Below are 18,584 nucleotides of genomic sequence, written 5' to 3'. Positions count from 1 at the left end.
GGTTCAGAGCATCAGTATCGTAGAGAGCATTGAAAAAGGCGATTTTAAGGGACATTAATTGTCCTTGTTAATTATAATTTGATAAGAAAGTTTGGGTACTGTCTGGGTGGGCTGAGATCAGTTTTTTGAAGGCCACGATTCAGTATAAGTTGGAGATCGGAGTCCAATCACGTGCTCTAGCCCTTTTCATTTATTTATTTTGAGCTTTTATTTAGAAATTGAATATATTATCCATCAGTTGAATTGTATTTTTCTACCCAAAAGCCTGTCTCGAGTAATGTCATCAGCCTAAAACCTCTTGAAGGTCCGTTTGCATTTCACATCATATGTTGATTATTTATTTTTTTTGAAAAAAACATTCTTGTTTTTTCTCTTCGTTGCCCTTTTGCCTGCTATAAAACCTTTGACATAAGAGTGAACGTAAATCTCTTTTTATCAATCTAAAAAATATATAAAATCCCTTTCTAGAACTAGTCGAAATAAAGTGAAGCATTGGCAAAGTCATTTTATTGCTTATAAAATTATTACAGAACAGTGGCGTCATTTTATTGAACACATATCTTGCCTTTAAGCCTCATGTCCATTCTCTATTTTCTTATCTTTTTTTATTATGAAATGAACTTTTAAAGCACTTCAAGATGAAGCTCTAGTCAAGTTCAAGATTTTGCAGCATATCGTATAATATGTATCATATCTAAGGGGTGGCCATAGGAAATGCTATAAAATCGTTTGTGGTCTTTTTGTCATGTTGGTCCATATAGTTATTGTAATGTGGTCTAGTATCGGGGCATATTCGGGTGTGTCGGGATTGCATTGTAATCGTATTGGTTGATATAGTATGATTTCTTGTAGGCCAAAAGTGAATTAAATTTTTTTGAGAAAAAAAAGCTTATAACTCCTCAGAAATTGCATAAATAAGTGTTTTTTTTTAATTTATTTGATGGTATATTACAATATTTTGTATTCTTTAATGCTTGGAAATTCTTATATATATATATATATAAAGCGGTTAGGTCCCACATCAGCAGCCCTCTCCTTCTCCCATTCCCTCTTCTCTCTTCTCTCTTTAAACCTCTCCTTTCTCCCTTACCCCTTCCTAACCCATCCATGTAGCCAGGTGGCAGCCCTCTCTTTTATACTAAAGTACCACTCAAAATCTCTCTCTCATGTTCTCAATCACTTAGCCAACTAAAATTTCTCCTAAGCTATATCTTTCACCTAATATTCTTCCTAAAACACCTTGCCAAGTGACAGCTCTTTCTTCACTAGAGTTCCACTCCAACTCTCTCTCTCTCTCTCTCTCTCTCTCATGTTACCAATAAGCTCAATTGCCTCTTAAACAATCTCTCCCATCTAAAATTCTTCCTAAAACACCTTTCAATCTATATTATAAACCATCTAAAAACCAAAAGCATGGGTAAATTAATTATTTAAATTAATTTGGGTAGTTAAATTAATTTGTGAAATCAACGCCTAAACTATATTTTTATATTTTCAATAATTACTGATATTATTGAATATTATCCGGTAAATATCAACACCTAAACTATATTTTTTCGTAATTTTGGTAAATTGAAATTTTTAATTACTAAGCATTACTTGCTGAAAATTACTGGTTTTGGTAATTTAATTTCAAATTTTTTTGAAAATTAATTATTGAAATCAATAATTACTAAAAATTTATAGTTAATTAAAATGTTAAAAATTTCAAATTTAATAATTAAAAATTATTAGTAATTTTCAGCAATAAGCAGTTAATGATATTTTCAGTAATTTTGGTTAATTTATTAATATTTAATGATATTATAAACGGTAATTAAAAATTTTTACTAATTTTTAGTGGAAAATTAATTTCAATAAATATAAATTTATTTTTTTATATTTTCAGTAATTTTGATATTTACTATAATTTTTTGAGCAATAATTAGTGATTTTGTTAATTTAGTGAAACTTAAATTATAAAACTTCCAAATTTTCAAATGAAGAATTGGAAAATTTTAATAGTTTCCAATAGTATTGGATACTACACTTATAATCATCATAATTAATGGAACTATATTATTTATGGGTTTGGCAAGTGTTATAAAGATGACCCCCTAGGTAGGAAAGGGTAGGTTCGGGGCAGGAATCATATCCCCATCCCAACCTTGAGTTTTAAATTAATCCCTATTAAAAATTTTAGCCCACATCCCTGGTCCTTGACAAAGAGGGCTTCTCCATTGAGGACATGAATCCTTAAACTTTTTAATTAAAAGTTTGTTTTTAGAAAGGTATTTATTTAGAGTAAAGGAAAAATTAAAATACAAATAATATTTTAAATATATTTTGATATATATATATATATATATAACATAAAAATAATATAAATAACATAAAAATATTATAAATTTAATATAATATATACACATATATTTAATATATATATAATCGGGGTTGGGGTAGGGTGTAGACTTCACTCCCCATCTCTAATTAAGTATTCCTATTAATTCCATCCCCACCCTATCCTCGCTAAGGCAATCTCCATCCCATCCTAGCCAGGTACTTGGCGGGGATGGAGAAAATTGCCATCCCTACCCTAAGATTATGTAGCTCCATAGAACAATGAGTTTTAAGTCCAATTCCATGCATCACATGGGGGCCTGATTTATATATATATATATATATATACACACTTTGAAGAAAAATATTTATTTTTCAAATTTAGTATAAAAATATTTATTTTTTAAACATTTTGTGATTTTAAAATATTTTTCCAATTTTTAATTCATAGGTCTATGGATGTATATTTATGATTTATTGGAGTATCTATAATGTTTTCATGTGTTTCCATGCGTATCTTAATTTTTCATTTGTATCCATGCGTATCCAAGGCGTATCCTAATACACCTTTTAAATTTGTCTTTCCAATACATTTAACATTTCCCATACTTTAAACCTTGGCTTTAGTTTATTTTATTTATTTCAACTTCAAATACAAGGCTTTGATGAAAAAAGATGAAGCAAATCTTTTTTGTGCAATTATAATACTTTATTAATTGATTGAGCCATCTTGCCTCATTTTTTCATTGGTTACATTTTTGGGTGGTTTTATTTAAAAATCTAAAGAATATTGAAGGGCAAACATGTCTTTTTATCACTCCAAAATATAATGATATCTTATTTTGACAGGGAAGGTCAAGTCTAGGGGTGGATTTGAGTCGACCTGAGCCGAATAGTACGAGCTCGGCTCACCAAGGTAATACAAGGTCCGAGCTAGAACCTTGAGCTCAAGCTCGACTTGAGTCAAAAGCTTGTAAGCTCAAGATCGATTTGAGAAAAATTGTCTATATATATATATATATATATATAATATTTTCTATTTGATATTTTAAAAATTAAGCTTATATATATTCAAGCTCGACTCGTTTATTAGTCAAGCTTAGAAATTGGGCTCGAGCTCGGTTGAAACCAAGCCGAGTCGAGTTTTTTACGAGTTGAGTTCAAGTAGCTCATGAAGAGCTCAACTCATGGCCACCCCTAGTCAAGTCTAGTTAAAAATAGAGGGGATGTATAAGTATTTATGGTAAACCTCATTGGGGTTTAAATTTTTTTGCCCTAAATACTATGTGCCCATTTGGGAGGGCTTTCGAGATGCGGTTTTTGGCATTTTGAGCTAAGCCAAATGGAAATGTCCGAAGTTATGTTTGATGAAAATTTGGAAAGGCAACATTAGAGTTCTCAATACCAAAATCATGATTGTAACATAACTACTCTAAATTGCTTATCGAAAACATAGGTGCTCAACCAAAGGGACTTAGTTAATGCAGCTTGCCCCAAACAAGGCCTACATAATTACTAGAGGCTCAAGGAATTTTAATAGAAATTCTATTATAATGATTTGTATTGTATGAAGTAATACATTGCAATCAATAATAAGATACCTAGATTATAAAATATTATAAACTAAAGGGTCATTTAATAGAACACCCCCTATAGCTTCATAGATTTACTTAAACCTACCCTATATTTTCCATTTTAGTAAAACACCCCTTATAGTTTGCAACCTATTTACTTAACTGACCTTTCATTAATAACTATTTGTTTTGCCATCTAAAAATAGTAACATGATCACCTAAAGTAACTGGAAAATGTTCAAGGGCATTGATCCATCATTGTTTATTCCAAAAGTACCCCTAAACTGAGTGGAAAATGTTGAAGGTGTGGATCCATGGTTGGTTATTCCAAAAGTATCGATAACACTTTTTTTTATAGAAAACAAAATTGACCAAATAAAGAAAAATATAGTGATTGTCCATGTTTTACTAGGGGCAAAAATAGTATTTTGTTTTTAATTTCTTTTGATTAAATTTATTTGAATGGCTATTAGGGTTAAAACTATCCTTTTTTATTTTCAACTAATTGAAGGTCAATAAATAAATTGATTGCAAACTGTAAGAGATGTTTTAGTAAAACAAAAACTATAGGGGTGTTTTAGTTAATGACCCTACTCAAAATCATAGAACAATTTAATATGTACACAAATAAGTTAATAATACTTTAGGAAAAATTTATACTACTATAAAGACACAACACCAAAAGAGCTTCAATCAATCAAAACCCCATGTTATTTAATGAAACATCACACATTTACCCTTCAAATTTAAATTTAGGGTAAATTACATGGACCCCCTGTACTATGGGGTCTGTGACGAATACTCCCTTACTATTTTTTACTACAAAGACCTCCTGTACTTTGACTGTTAGACAAAGACCGCCCCCCCTCTGTTAGTGATCCATCAGTTACCGTGGACAAAAGGTTAACATTTCACTATTACAACACTTTTAAATACCCAAAACACCCTTTTGACATTTTGTTGGGCCATTCTAGCCCTCAATTCATTTTAAGACTTACGTTTGGCAAGTTATCTCATTTCTCCGTTGTGTTCAAGTCTGCCGAGGTTTTTCACAGCAAAGGTATTTTCTTCTTAGCGAAGGTTGGCTGCCGACAAGTCTTCCCATTCCAGTGAGTTCTAATCCGTCGTTGGTATCCCCATTTGTCATAAAGTATACTTGAAGACAAACCCTAATGTTGAAGATTGCTTGTTTGATTTGATGTCGATGAAAGTTTATGGGTTTGCTATATATTAGGGTTTGCCTTCAAGTAATATCTGATATTCTTTGGTGCTTGTCTGCATGAAAGTGTAAAGGTTGCTTGTTATATGGTATTCTTGGGTTTTTAGGGTTCATGGTTCATGAACTAAAACAGTAGAGTTGAAAGGGTTTGCTTGCTATATGCGTCTCTAAAGTGATGTTTATGGAAGTCTGAGCAAATGATAATTGCTAAGAGTTTGGGATTCATGTGCCTTTTGAAGCTTATGTTTGTGTTTGGTTTCGTTCTGTTGTTTACATTTAGGAAGTAGGGAACCCTCCTGGCAGGAATCAGGATAGACTCTTTTTTGTTTTGTGTAATCCCAATTAGGGAACCATCATGACACTCTTTTGGTTAAGTTAGGATGTTTAGAAACTCATGAATCAAACAATATATGATATGATCAATTTTATACTATACAATTACAGAACCGTCATGACACTCTTTTAAGTTTTTAGTTTTATCCTATGATATGATCCAGGGTGTACAAGTTAATTTATCCTATGTTCTCTGTCATTTACACCTCCACCATATGGTTTGATAAGGGATTGAGGATGTGTAGAAACTAAGATCATGGTGCGGTGGTCCTATTGTTATACCTCAATGCCACTTGATGTAATGATACTTGGCAGGCCATAGATCGCGCCATGCAGCATCGGCCAGATCACATCCTATCCACACATCTCCAACTGCTTCCAATTACTCCTAAGGCAGGGGTAGTTATAAAAAGGGGGTGCTCATCTCAAGGTAAGAACACATATTTAGAATCCCAAGAGAATCATTCTTGGTTATTAAAAACTAAGCTCTGAGCCCTCGTCTCTTGCCTAGTTTGACCCTTCTTAAGCACTTAGCTAATTTGACCGTCAGAGTCTTCACCCCTAGGATAACACTTGGGGCCTCTGACGTGTGCTCTTCTCTTGTGTACAGATCGGACTTGTAGACCTCAAATACCTATGAAATCTCCTTGTTGCCCTTGTCCTCGTATATATTTGGCAACAACACCACTAAATAATTTGTTTTACCTTCAGGGTGTTTTTTGTGAGATTTATGCCATATCTCTCTGGCCTGTTTCGCTTTCTTTCAAACTCAAATGTTGAATCCTTGAAAACACAGGACAAATGAAAAGAAGTAAATTGCCTAGTTACATTTTGGTTAACACAATGACTAATAATTTTGTCCATTTTACTTTGTGGGGATTCCTCTTCATCTTGAAAATTTTGTGGCATTTGGATCTACAAAACAAAAAAATCTGCAGGCATATGCTTGTGAGGAACTAGTAACATGAATATTAAATCTCAAATAAGATATTACTACAGTAGATCAAGTCATGAACCATGGTTCCATGGTTTGTGGGCTACATCAGGCATAAATCAAAGAACTTGTACAATCACATTACTCCATTGCTGATCATCTTTAACATCTTAACTACACGGTTCAAGAGAAGTTAACATATGCAACATAAGGAAGAACTATCCATGTTAAATCAAACAACAAGAAAGTTGACAAAATAATTCGTTTTGAAGGAAACCATGCATTCAATGACACCGGTTGTCATAGCATGTTATTGGTTCAATATGATATATCAAAGGGAGATATATCAAAGCAAACCATGCATTTGATGATACCCCTCTTTTTATCAATGCATCTAGTCTCATTTGAGACTAGAACTAAAACCTAATGACATAAGAACCTGATGTAGAATAAAAACCTATCCGTAAGACAAGCCATAGGAACCTGATGACATCAGTCCAAATTTTCACAAGAATAAAAGCAAACCATGCATTCAAATATGTTCCTTTATATTCAGATCCAAATTATCCAATAACCTGTTGATATCATATCCTCCTCATCTGTATATATACCCTACGTACTAGTACCAAGGTTTAAAGTATCGATACTAGTCTGTTTCTGTCCTTTTTTTTGACTTTTACTTATTTTTTCTGGTTTTGGTCCAGAGGAACCAATTTAAGTCCCGGCTACCCTTTGAACTAGGCCCTGACCCGATACAACCCTTGTAGGGGTGTATCAGGAAGGGCCTGATATGATACATATCAGCCAATACGGGCTGATGCGTAATGATTTTTTGAATCCTAACTAGTACCCTTAGGCTTAGTTTGAAAGGAGTACAAATACAAATTTCTACAGTACATATACATATAAAATAATACAAAATACAAGGATTTGCACTCTATATATTTGTATTTTGTACTCCTTCCAAACTTAGCATTAACAAAAAAAGAACAAAAAAATTGCCCCCCTCCCCCATCTCTTTACAAAAAGGGTAAATCTCTTAAACTACCCCTACTGTTTAGCATAATGACACGCGATACCCCTACTGTTTAGCTATTGTCTTGCGGTACCCTTAAGTTTTTAGACAATTGTCATCGTCGTTAAGTGTTAACGGAAGGAAACGAAATGTCGAATTTTCCCTTTATTATTTATCAAATTTTCAAAATAAAACCCAACTGATAAAAACCCCCTGACTTCCAAGTTTTTTCAAAGCTTTACTTGATACCAACTGTCATCAGGGCTATTCAATGAGGCCCCGGTGTTTTTGTTTGAAGTTGCAGCGGTCCCGATAGCAAGAAGAGTTACCTTGGGTGTATGAATCTTAATGCTCTTATCTTTCAAGAAATAAGACAATAGAAGTTAAGCAAGCTTCTGCTTCAATCTGTGTAGCTTTGATGTAAGGAATAATTCAAGATTGGACTTGACCTTATATATTGGAATCCATGGCGATGGCGTTGAGACCAAACTTTACCTCTTTTCTCTGCTGCTCGGAGTCTATTCTTGTTCACTTGCAAAAATCAAAGAAAGCCGCCACCATCTTGGCCATCACAAAAGCTGGAGGTCTTCATTCCTCCGCATTTGTAGGTGAAGGAGATGGGGATGGGGAACAGGTAAGGGAGAAACCCATCCTTGATGGGAGCAATGGTGAGGAGGTTCTAGAAGGGGGTTCCATCCTTCTTGTAATTTAGTAACTGTCCATAGTAATTTGTCCCCTCCTTCAATGTTTCTCTGATCTTTGATATTTCTTCAGGATCAGTATCAACTCCTTGAAGAAATCGGTTGCATTCCCACCCAACCTAGACAAAACCAAGCTTTTGATTAGTTGAAGTTTAAAGAAAACGATCGATAGTGAATTGTGGACCAATTTCACATTTCACAATAAATTAATAAACGCAGTTGAATACAATAAAAAAACAAGGGTTAATGAAAACTAGGTGAGAAAGTAGATGATGTGGTACTAGTTCTGGCCTATGATTTCTTTGGAGGTGTGACCGGTCGTCTTAAAGAAACCAACACTTGCATACATGATGGGATGATCGGGCTTGGTCGCATCGGACACGACAAACGTTTGCTAAAAGGTGGATAGAGCATCTTTTAGGTCCTCGGATACTCTCGGGAACCCTCTCTCTTTGCCCGCCCCATCGTCGGATAGCTCGTCGCCACCTCCGGGGATGTCCACATTGTGACCCCTTGCGGCTTCCCCATCTCCGAGTTGGTCTTCAGTACTAGCCCCCACTCCGCCACTCTCTGTGCGGCGGTATTTGCTTCGCCCATTGGTCTTAAGGAGCTAGGTCGCTGCAAGTTGTAGCAGCGGCGGACCCCTCCACGCACTCACAGACGACCAAGTTTTATTCTCTTTCTCCTTCTTCCTCTGCTTCTCCTTCCTCCATCATCGGTGAACAGAGAACAACCACTGGCATCATCATCTTCCGAGAATGTCCATTGCAAAGAGAGGGAAAGAGGGTTGACTCTAGCACTGACAACCGTGTAATCGCCATTACCTATGACGACGATACCAAAATCACCGCCACTGCTGCAACTTACGGGTACTGGCAAGGGAGGTTGCAAACTGTAGCTGCCATCGGGGAGGGATGGTGAAGAAGAAGGGAGAGGGACGAAGGGCAAAATTGGGTTTTGAAAAAAATTTATACATCACGTGGTGTCACGTGTGTATGAATTCCGATGGAACATTAACGGATATTAACAACTTACCCTGCAAGACAATAATTAAACAGTAGGAGTACCGCGTGTCATTACGTTAAACAGTAGGGATAATTTAAGAGATTTACCTTACAAAAATCCACATTTAGTTATAATGGTCCCCTCGTGATGCCCTTTCAATATATATAAGCCCAAAAAAAATACGCTCAACAACAAAACATGTACAAAATTAACAAGTCCATAAGTAGGAAGACTCATAAAGTTAATATTAGAATCTCATTGACAACGGTTATTATTGATGTCAATGGCTCCTCATTCTATCTTCATCTCCAAAGTACGCCCCCTGCCTTTGCACAATTGGAACAAGAAAGACCAAAAATTAGCAAAGTTGTTGATGTCAATGGCCTCTCTCTCTCTCTCTCAATAAAACACATGACTGTCAAATGACAACTATTTTAGTCCCTCTCCTCACATCTCTCCCCATCCATATCCATCTCCCACTTCTACTATCTGGTTGAGTGTTTTCAATGGAGTGAATTCAATGGATGGGTGTTTTCATTTAAAAAAAGAAAATGTATCTAGGTCTAAACGGGATACCTGTGGTGGTGAGGTAACCATACCCGATTTGCCTACAATGAACATAAAACAAAATGGATTTCTACAGGGTATCAAACAAACAAATAAAATGTGTTATATGGTGTTATACATAATACTTGATGTGGGATATTTGGTGGTCTAGATGATGCCATTGAAGTACTACCCCCACTCATCCAAAAATCATTGGTGCTTGGCTGACTTCTCTGCTATAGAGGTGAGGATGGTAATATTACCCCACCAATTGCCACATCCCTCCCCATACACATTCCCCTTCCATAATGTTGACCTCTTCCATAATGTTGACCTCCACCACTACCCATGCCTCTTCCTCTTGAATGAGTTCCATCTTGTTGTGGTCCACCATGATATGCCCCACTTCGGGGGAGATTTTAACAAGCTTGTGCAAAAGAGAGGATGGATAATTAGTTTGGGTAATGAAATTATCAAATCATAATAATAATATTTTTTTCACTCACCTGTGAGAGAGGATAATACTGTTGAGAAGGTCCTAGATAAACTTGTTCTGAAGAAGCTTGTGAAGGAAATTGCTATGCCTGGCACATATGCAAATCAATATCTCCACCATATGATACATGGTGAGATGTCTTAGATGGCATTTGATAACTGATTGCTGGCAAGTTGTTTCTGGAGTGCCCCACCTGCATTATAAACAACATCAACTAGTTTAGTTGACTATCATTCAAACATACTAGCCTAAAAGGATTAAACCACCACATGTAAAGTTATTTGTAGTTTGTAGTTTGGACTAACTTTAGTTGTATTAGTTTATCTATGAAATGGATTACTGTGGTGTATTGACATTTTGTTGATGAGTGTCTCTACCCTGGCCCTTGCATCTCTTGTGATTGTGATCTTCAGCCCCACAAAGTGTTCATCTCATCTTCATAAAGTTCCTTGACACATGTACCTCATGTGACTTCATCAGGACTCTTCCACCTAGCCTTCTTTGGCCTACCAAGTTGCTTTCTAAAAGGTGGTGGTTTGGTAGTAATATGTTATGTTCTTGGCCATTGAGATACATCGAGCACTGGTAGCACATAATGACTCTATCCCTTTAGGCATCTCTCATTGGTATACAGTGGATCAACATAATCATATATGTTGCCTTATTGTGATTGAATGCACGAGATTGCATGACAACATGGTACCCAGTTAGTGCCTAGGCCCTACAAGAACAAGTCTTAGCATGCAAATTAACCACCGCCCTTCTTCAGGAATGCTCAACTTCAAAATTCCCATTATCAACATAAACAGAGAAGCGATTCCTAGCCTGTCCTTGAACAATATCCAACTTCTTCTAGACATTAGGACATATTGGCCCCCTATCCCTTAAGCTTTTTTTGTCTTGTATGAATCATTTTCATCGTTTGCCTTTGAATGGTATCTACTAGAATGATTATTAGCTTGTCTCTGCAGTCTAGAATCCACTTGTTGAATGACTAAAAAATTATTGCAGATATCATCACTTCTAGTCCTAGGACCAAATGAAGACTTGGACCATAGATTAGAAGGCATAGCCTTTAACCACTCATATGCATCATTGTTCAGGCTTTTCAACTTGTCCATATGCCACTGGAATTTGGGGACAATGTATGCCATTATAGCTCCCCAAAGATAGTCCCTTAGGTCATTTCCTTTTAAATGGTCCTTGAAGTTGGCATACATATTCCTAACACATAACCCATGATCAGCCCTTGACATTAACGTTTGAAAACATTCCACCAGCCCCCCTACATGGAAATGAGCATTAAGTTAATAGTTGATAGCATGTAATAAATGCAAAACACTACAAGTAGCAAATATGTAAGATTCCATTTACCTTTTACCTATCAGATATGTAAGTCCAACCACACTCTTTTGGACTTCTAATGATATCATTTAACAACCTCAAGAACCAGATCCATGCATGGGGTTCCTTCAAATGCCAACAATCAAGCCCTATTATAGGTTGACATCCATCTCTGAAACCACTCCTCAAGGCAGCTAAACAAACAAAAAGTCTCTAGAACTCTCTTGTACAACTTTGTCCTATACAATTCTTACAAAACCCGATCTTTATCACACTATTGGGATTCGTTTGTAAGATGGCTTCACAATAGTCCCTCAACCTACCATATTGTTCAGCATGAACACCTTCAATATCAACAATTGCCCTCTACTTTGCACAATAAGCCCTTAACCTAGAAACTTCAACCCTAAATTCTTAGAGGGTTTCATTTTGTAGTGCACTAGCCTTCCAATCAGGTTCATCCCTAAATTGGTCCTTGTACTTGTTTGCCAACCTTGTAGAAGTCAATCTTGTATTTGCATACACACGTGCACATGTATGCTCACCCCTATAAGACTTTATTTAGAATGCCTCTCTATTTTGCAACCAGGAAGCATGAACTCACCAATCACACTTCTCATTCTTATAAATAGTTGTAACCCTGGTGCTCTCGTTCTTGACATACTTAAAGTCAAAACCATTCAAAATAGCATAATTAACTAGTGCCTTCCAAAAGGTTGTTGGATTGGAGAATACCACACCCACAACCAACTATGGGTTATCCATTTGTCTCTCCAAGAAAGGTTCATATCTGGGCCTACCTTCTTCATGAGACCTATACAAATTCTAAGTCAACTGGCTGCTCATAGTTAGATAGTATGTCTGATCCAACAACAACATCATCAACGGGTTGTAGATCTCCTGACATCATCACTAGCCTCATCACGTTCACTCTCAACATTATCTTCATGATCACTTTCTAGCTCATAATCAGGGTCCTCTTCCACATTAGACCCATAATCACCTTTAGACTTAGTGCCAAAATCAGCACCATAATTCAGATAATCTAGATTACCAAGTTCAATTGGGGATAGATCATGATGTGTTGATGATGGTTGTGGAAAGTCATGATTTGAATGCAAATCATGTGACCCCATAGCTTGTGACAGCCTAGCCTGCGACATATTCGTCTTTGTACTCTCACATCTAGTAACATAAATATTGATGTGTTTGTGCCTCTCATGCACTTTGCACATCTCCACTACATCAGCAACAAATTTCAACCATACTAGCCCATCATCCACGTTTGCGTTGGACTTCTTATATAACAAGTCACCTATTTTACTGAATCCAAGATATTTTATCAATAGTTGTATCTCAATGAATGATAAGAGGTCACTATCAACATTGTGGTTCACAAACACATCACCACCAGTATAAATCATTGGTGGCATATTCATAAAGAACCCACCATGATGTATGTTGATGGTGTATATCGTACATGACATCTAAACCAAATACCAAATAAATCTAGCAATGTTAGGACCATATCCAAAATTTAGATCACTTGGAACTTAAATAAAACATTGTCCAAATTAATAACATTCATTTCACAATGTTCAAACTTTAATAAAGTATTGCCAACTTAATAGATTTCACATTGATTCACATATATCCAAACTTTAATAGAGAGATAGATAAAGAGAATGAGAGCGAGAGAGAGAGAGAGAGAGTTGGAATAGCTAAGATATTTCACAAGGATAGGTATAGATAGAAGGTGATTGAGATAGACAGTTAGATATATGAAGGGAGTAGAGAGAGAGGGAGAGAGAAAGAGGTAAATGGGATACAATATACAAAGAACCCCCTATGTTGTGAAACAATGTATTTTTTAATTTTCTCAGCCCCTTACTTTTTATTGAATTCCCCCATCAGCCCATTATCATCCCTTATAAGGGGAGAGAGAGAGAGAGTAAGATAGATATAAAGAGAGAGAGAGAGAGATAAAGGGAATGCAATATACAAAAAAAAACCCATATTCTTCTTGTCTTTTTCTCTTTATTCAATAGCTCCCCTTACTTTTTTTTTTGAATTCCCCCCTAAGTTCACTGCCATCCTTTGTGCACATGCTAATTTAGACAAGGGTACATGGTAAGCGAGAGCGAGAGAGAGAGAGAGAGAGAGAGAGAGAGAGAGAGAGAGAGAGAGAGAGAGAGAGAGAGAGAGGTTCTTCCTGGAGCTTGTATTCATGAGCAGCGCTTCTTCCTCGAGAAAACACAATAGTGACAAGGTTTTTTGGGTTTGGGGTTAATCAGGGGTAGCGCACGTCATTTCCAAAAGATTGGAAGGGTAGTTTCAACTATGCACCAGCTTTGAAACACGTCTGAGTGCGTTAAGAGTCAACCTGCGCTCTAAAGTTTTCAGATTTGAAAACAAAATTCAGATCAATTTTAAGAGGAGAAACCAAATGAGTATGAGGTATGAAAAGCAATGTTTTCTGATTTAGACTAAAAAGTGCAATCAAACTCCCCCTTATGTGCTTTGATTGTTTAGATTTCGCTTAACAAAGCCTGTGCATCACACGGGTCCCTACTAGGTGCAATTTGAGTGGATTGGGTCAGGTTGATGATCAATTCAATCCTAAGTCTCAAACCTCAAGCTCAAGATTGGTCCAATTCAAGGTTAAGCCTACGTTTACCAACCTAGGCCCAACTCAACCTTAACTAAGCATCTCAATCTTAGGGATGGCAATTTCTACCCTACCTAGTGGGTATCCACCCCTACCCACCTCAACGGGGTGGGTTTTTTTGTTTGAATGATGGGTTTGGGGCAAATCGGGTTTTGGGATTCTACAATCTGTACATTACAGGTAGGATATGGTATTAGGCTAAACCCAACCCCCTCAACCTACATATTGTTGGAAAGTATATAAACTTTATGTACTAGGTGTTGAATTTAATAATATTTTGAATTAGATGTAAAGGATAATTGATAGTTTGTGTTCTTTTACATCTTAATCAAATAATTGGAAATTTTGTTGTTTATTTATGTTAATTTACTTATTTATTGCTTTTATATAACAAGAAATAATAGGAAATTAGATGCGGGTTTTAAACCAAACCCACCCTACCCTTGTATATGGGGAGGATTTTGTATTTTCATGTGCAGGGAGGGTTTGGATTCTCAAAATCAAGTCTAGAATTTACAAAACCCTCATTGAACCCACTCTATTGCCATCCCTGCTCGGACTAGGCTTAGGCTTGGGCATATTGAGCTTTGTACCTCAATTTCCGGTTAGAATAGGTTGGTAATATATATAGATATATATCATAAAATGTTGGGCAAACTTAAATTGCATTGGATTAATACCCGAGGCCTCAACGTAAGCCCAATATCTAAGTTTAAGCCAGAATATTTTTGGCTCAAGCCCACTTTAAATTTCTAAAGCGCAAACCAACCTGTGCAAAAACTTTGATTGAATCGGGTTGGGCTTGAATTGGTTACTCTTAACTTGCACCCTTAGCTCTATTGCCTGAAATTGTTTTAACAAAGGCCGTGCAATGCACGGGTCCCTACTAGTATATATATATTAAAGTAAAGCAAACCACATTAGATGGCCTTTCTTCTTCATTATCCCAATCTTGCATTTCTAGAAGGCGTGCAAGATTCCTTATAAATGCCCAAGGAATTGCCGCCTCAACATGGCAATCTCCCTATTTTTGCCCAAAACTTATCACTCCCCAAACCATTCCTTATTTATCTCATCCAACCAAGACCCCGCATCTAATTTCCTCTTTTAAAACATATTTAATCCCCTTGATTATAGGCAACTCTATGTCTCCCCTAATGAAGGATGCTTACTTTGCCTTTTATCCCTAACTACCTCTATTAGTGTCGGAGTTTACCCCATTTATTTTTACTTACCAAAATTTTGTTTTTGAATTTTTATTATTTTCCAATCATTTCATTCAGCATAATGTTTTTGTGTTTTCAAATCATTTTTCATAAACTACCTCTACATGATTGGAAAAACCATTTCACATTGAGAGAAGTGATTGAGAAATTTTATGTTTCAATTTAATTTTTTAGTTTTAAAGTTTTAATAATTCTTTTTTGTGAAGTTGCAATAACGTAACACTGCGGCTATACAATTAAGTTTTAGCTTCATGAGTATCTCATCAGTCCCCTGCTTCATTTCTCATCGTGAAGCTAATAGGGTTTGAGTTTCTTGACAACTTGCAAGTTGGTCACTGCAAGTTACTATCGATTCAAGTTAGTCATTGCAAACCCCTGTAATTTTTTTTTTTTTGTTGCAGAAATAACTTGTTTGGAGCCTGTAAGTGGAAGTCACGAACATCCTCAACCCAGCAGGGGCGGAGCCAGGAAATTGTTATAAGGGGGCCAAAACATAAATGAAGTATGGATGGACCCATAGGAGGGGCCAACCATTGAGATGGAGAGTGGGGAGAGGAGAAAATTTACATGAAAAATTGTTTTTCGGTGGGGAATTTGTAAACCATAGGGGGGGCCATGACTCCCCTGGGTCCCCCCTAGCTCTACCCCTGCAACCTAGGTACGTTGTTTCAACTATCCATCTTGATGTAACCGTTTTTGGTCACATACCATTTTTTGTGATGTATAAAATTTTTTGGCTAAGTACCTTGTTATTTGACCTGGTGGTGACGTGCCTTGGTGATGAGCTACTTGGTGGCGAACTCCCTGGTGGCGAGCTCCCTGGTGGAGAGCTACTTAGTGACGAACTGTCTAGTGGCAAACTGCCTGGTGGCAGGCTCCCTGGTGGCGAACTGCCTGGTGATGAACTGCTTGGTGGCGAACTGCCTGGTGACAAACTGCCTGGTGATGAACTGCCTGGTGGCGAGCTCCCTGGTGGACTCGTCATTTGACCTGCTCCTAGGCGGCCTGCAACTCAGAGGAGGGTGGAGCTCCCTAGTGCAGCGCAACCCGACTACCCTCTGCATGCGGCGATTTCCTCTCCTTTGTAGGCGGCGAGAGCTGAGGGATCTGCGAGAACATCATTTTTCCCTCCTCTTTGTAGATGGCCGGAGCCGAGGGACCTGCGAGAACATCCTTTTTTCCCTCCTCTTTGTAGACGGCGGGAGCCGAGGGACCTACGAGAACATCCTTTTTTCCCTCCTCTTTGTAGACGGCGGGAACCGAGAGACCTGCGAGAACATCCTTTTTTCCCTCCTCTTTGTAGACGGCAGGAGCCAAGGGACCTGCGAGAACTGAATCAGAGGACCTAGGGGTATTTTCCCGGTGGGGACTCTCCGGCGCTTAAGTTAGCACTCTGATTGTAGAGAGCTTTGAAGATGATATTGGAGAAACGAGAGAGCTAGAGAGCAGGGATTACCTCCATTTTTTCCATCTCCCCCCCTTTGGGGAGGTGAAGTCCTTATATACTGGAGTCCTCGCGGGTTAGGTGGGTGAAAAGCCTCCAAACGGTAAGACTCATCACATCCTGTCAGAACCGGGGTACGGTGGTGAACTCCTCAAGGTCGTCAGGCTGGCGCTTGTGTCAGGCAGCCAGATTGGCGCCTGGGCCAGGTTTGTTAGGGCGGTGCCTACGTTAGTCGGCGGGTCGGTGTCTGGGCCAGGTTGTCAGGTCGGCGCTTGTGTCAGTCGACGGGTCAATGTCTGGGCCAGGTTGTTAGGTCGGAGAACTTCCTGCGATACGTCAAACTACTCTTGTACCGAGCTACCCTACAAGTGGCGAGTTGCTTAGTGGCGAGTTGCCTATGCAATGCCGAGTTGTCTAAGTTGCCAGGCTATGAGGGCGAGCTGCCTGTGGCTAGCTGCTTATGGCGAGCTGCCTGTGGCGAGTTGCCTGTGGTGAGCTGCCCGTGGCGAGTTGCTTATGGTGAGCTGCCTATGGCAAGCTGCTTATGGCGAGCTGCCTGTGGCGAGCTGCTTATGGTGAGTTGCCTGTGGCGAGCTGCCTGTGGCGAGCTGCCTGTGGCGAGCTGCCTATGGCGAACTACCTATGGCGAGCTGTCAAGAGGCCACACTTAGTTGGCATGAGGTGCCATGTGTCACAATTCCACTGGAGGGCCAAATCTACCCTCATCACATCTCCTTTGTATTTGGTGTAAACATTTTCCATGAAATTTTGAAAGGAAATAAGAAAGAATACAATATTGGGATGGTTCTAGATGGTCCCTACCATTTACAGAAAATCGATGGTAAAAAAATGGAGTAAAAATGTCGTCGATTCCGCGTGACCCATTTTTAACAAGCTGGCGAAGAAGACAATCAAGATGGGTCATTATGGATCATATTTTGAAAAAATCGGCCATAAGTTTTCCATCCTGAATATTTTTTTATCAAAAATACCTAGTTTTTCTTTTTGACATCATATATTTTTCCAACTCTAAGGTAAGGTGAACATTTTTTAAATCTCTCGTCTGATATAGTAAACAATTTATTACTTCATATTAACCGTCTTTAAAAGCATTAATTACATCACTGGTTGGGTCCTACCAATGTTTGTTGGTGTCAATTGAACTGGATTTGGTCCAATTCGATCCTGTTCAATATGAGTCCATTGCAGATGGACTAGGTCCAATCCAATCTAGTGAATATTTTGGACTATTTTGCATAAATCCAATTCAATGTTTGAACCTCCAATATGTTCAAATTGATTTTAATTGAAATTGGTTCTAATCCAAACGTGGTCCTTTGATACATAATATTCTTTTCTTCTATCAATGGACCAAAAATTGGTTCAATCCAATCCAATCCAATATAAATCCATTACGGATGGGCCAGGTCCAATCAAACTCAATAAATATTTTGGACCATTAAGTCTGGACTCGTCCAATTCAATATATCTTATTGGTTCATTCTATCCATCAAAATTGATTTTGATTTGGATGGGTCCAACCCAAAACTGGTCCATTGACGCCTCTACCAAATTGAAAGTAGAGGTAGAATTTGAGTTTCCATAGTTTTTCCTATTAACTTGAATTAGCATTGCATTATTTTTTATTGATTTGTTTCCTTTAATTAGCTGTGCATTATATATTAATATATAATTTTATTATACTATTTTATTTTATTATTGTATATATAAACAATTGTATGCATCAAAATTCATATAAA

General features: G+C 37.5%; 1 protein-coding gene across 1 annotated transcript in view; it reads left to right on the top strand.

Annotated features, from left to right (window-relative positions):
* Positions 1-4,869: 4,869 nt before the first annotated feature.
* Positions 4,870-18,584, top strand: part of LOC148846301 (mitochondrial import inner membrane translocase subunit TIM14-3-like) — a 32,873-nt gene continuing 19,158 nt past the window's right edge. Inside the window, exons 1-2 of the mRNA XM_088953991.1 lie at positions 4,870-5,002; positions 5,761-5,875. Of these exons, the coding sequence (XP_088810117.1) occupies positions 5,776-5,875 (100 nt within the window). The 5' untranslated portion in view covers positions 4,870-5,002; positions 5,761-5,775. The remainder of the gene's footprint in view (positions 5,003-5,760; positions 5,876-18,584) is intronic.

Source organism: Nelumbo lutea, chromosome 7, assembly GCF_056320005.1.
Source record: "Nelumbo lutea isolate HS-2025 chromosome 7, American lotus-T2T, whole genome shotgun sequence".
Taxonomy (NCBI): Eukaryota; Viridiplantae; Streptophyta; class Magnoliopsida; order Proteales; family Nelumbonaceae; genus Nelumbo; species Nelumbo lutea.
Note: the sequence above shows the minus strand (reverse complement) of the source record. Positions and strands in the feature narration are given on the sequence as shown.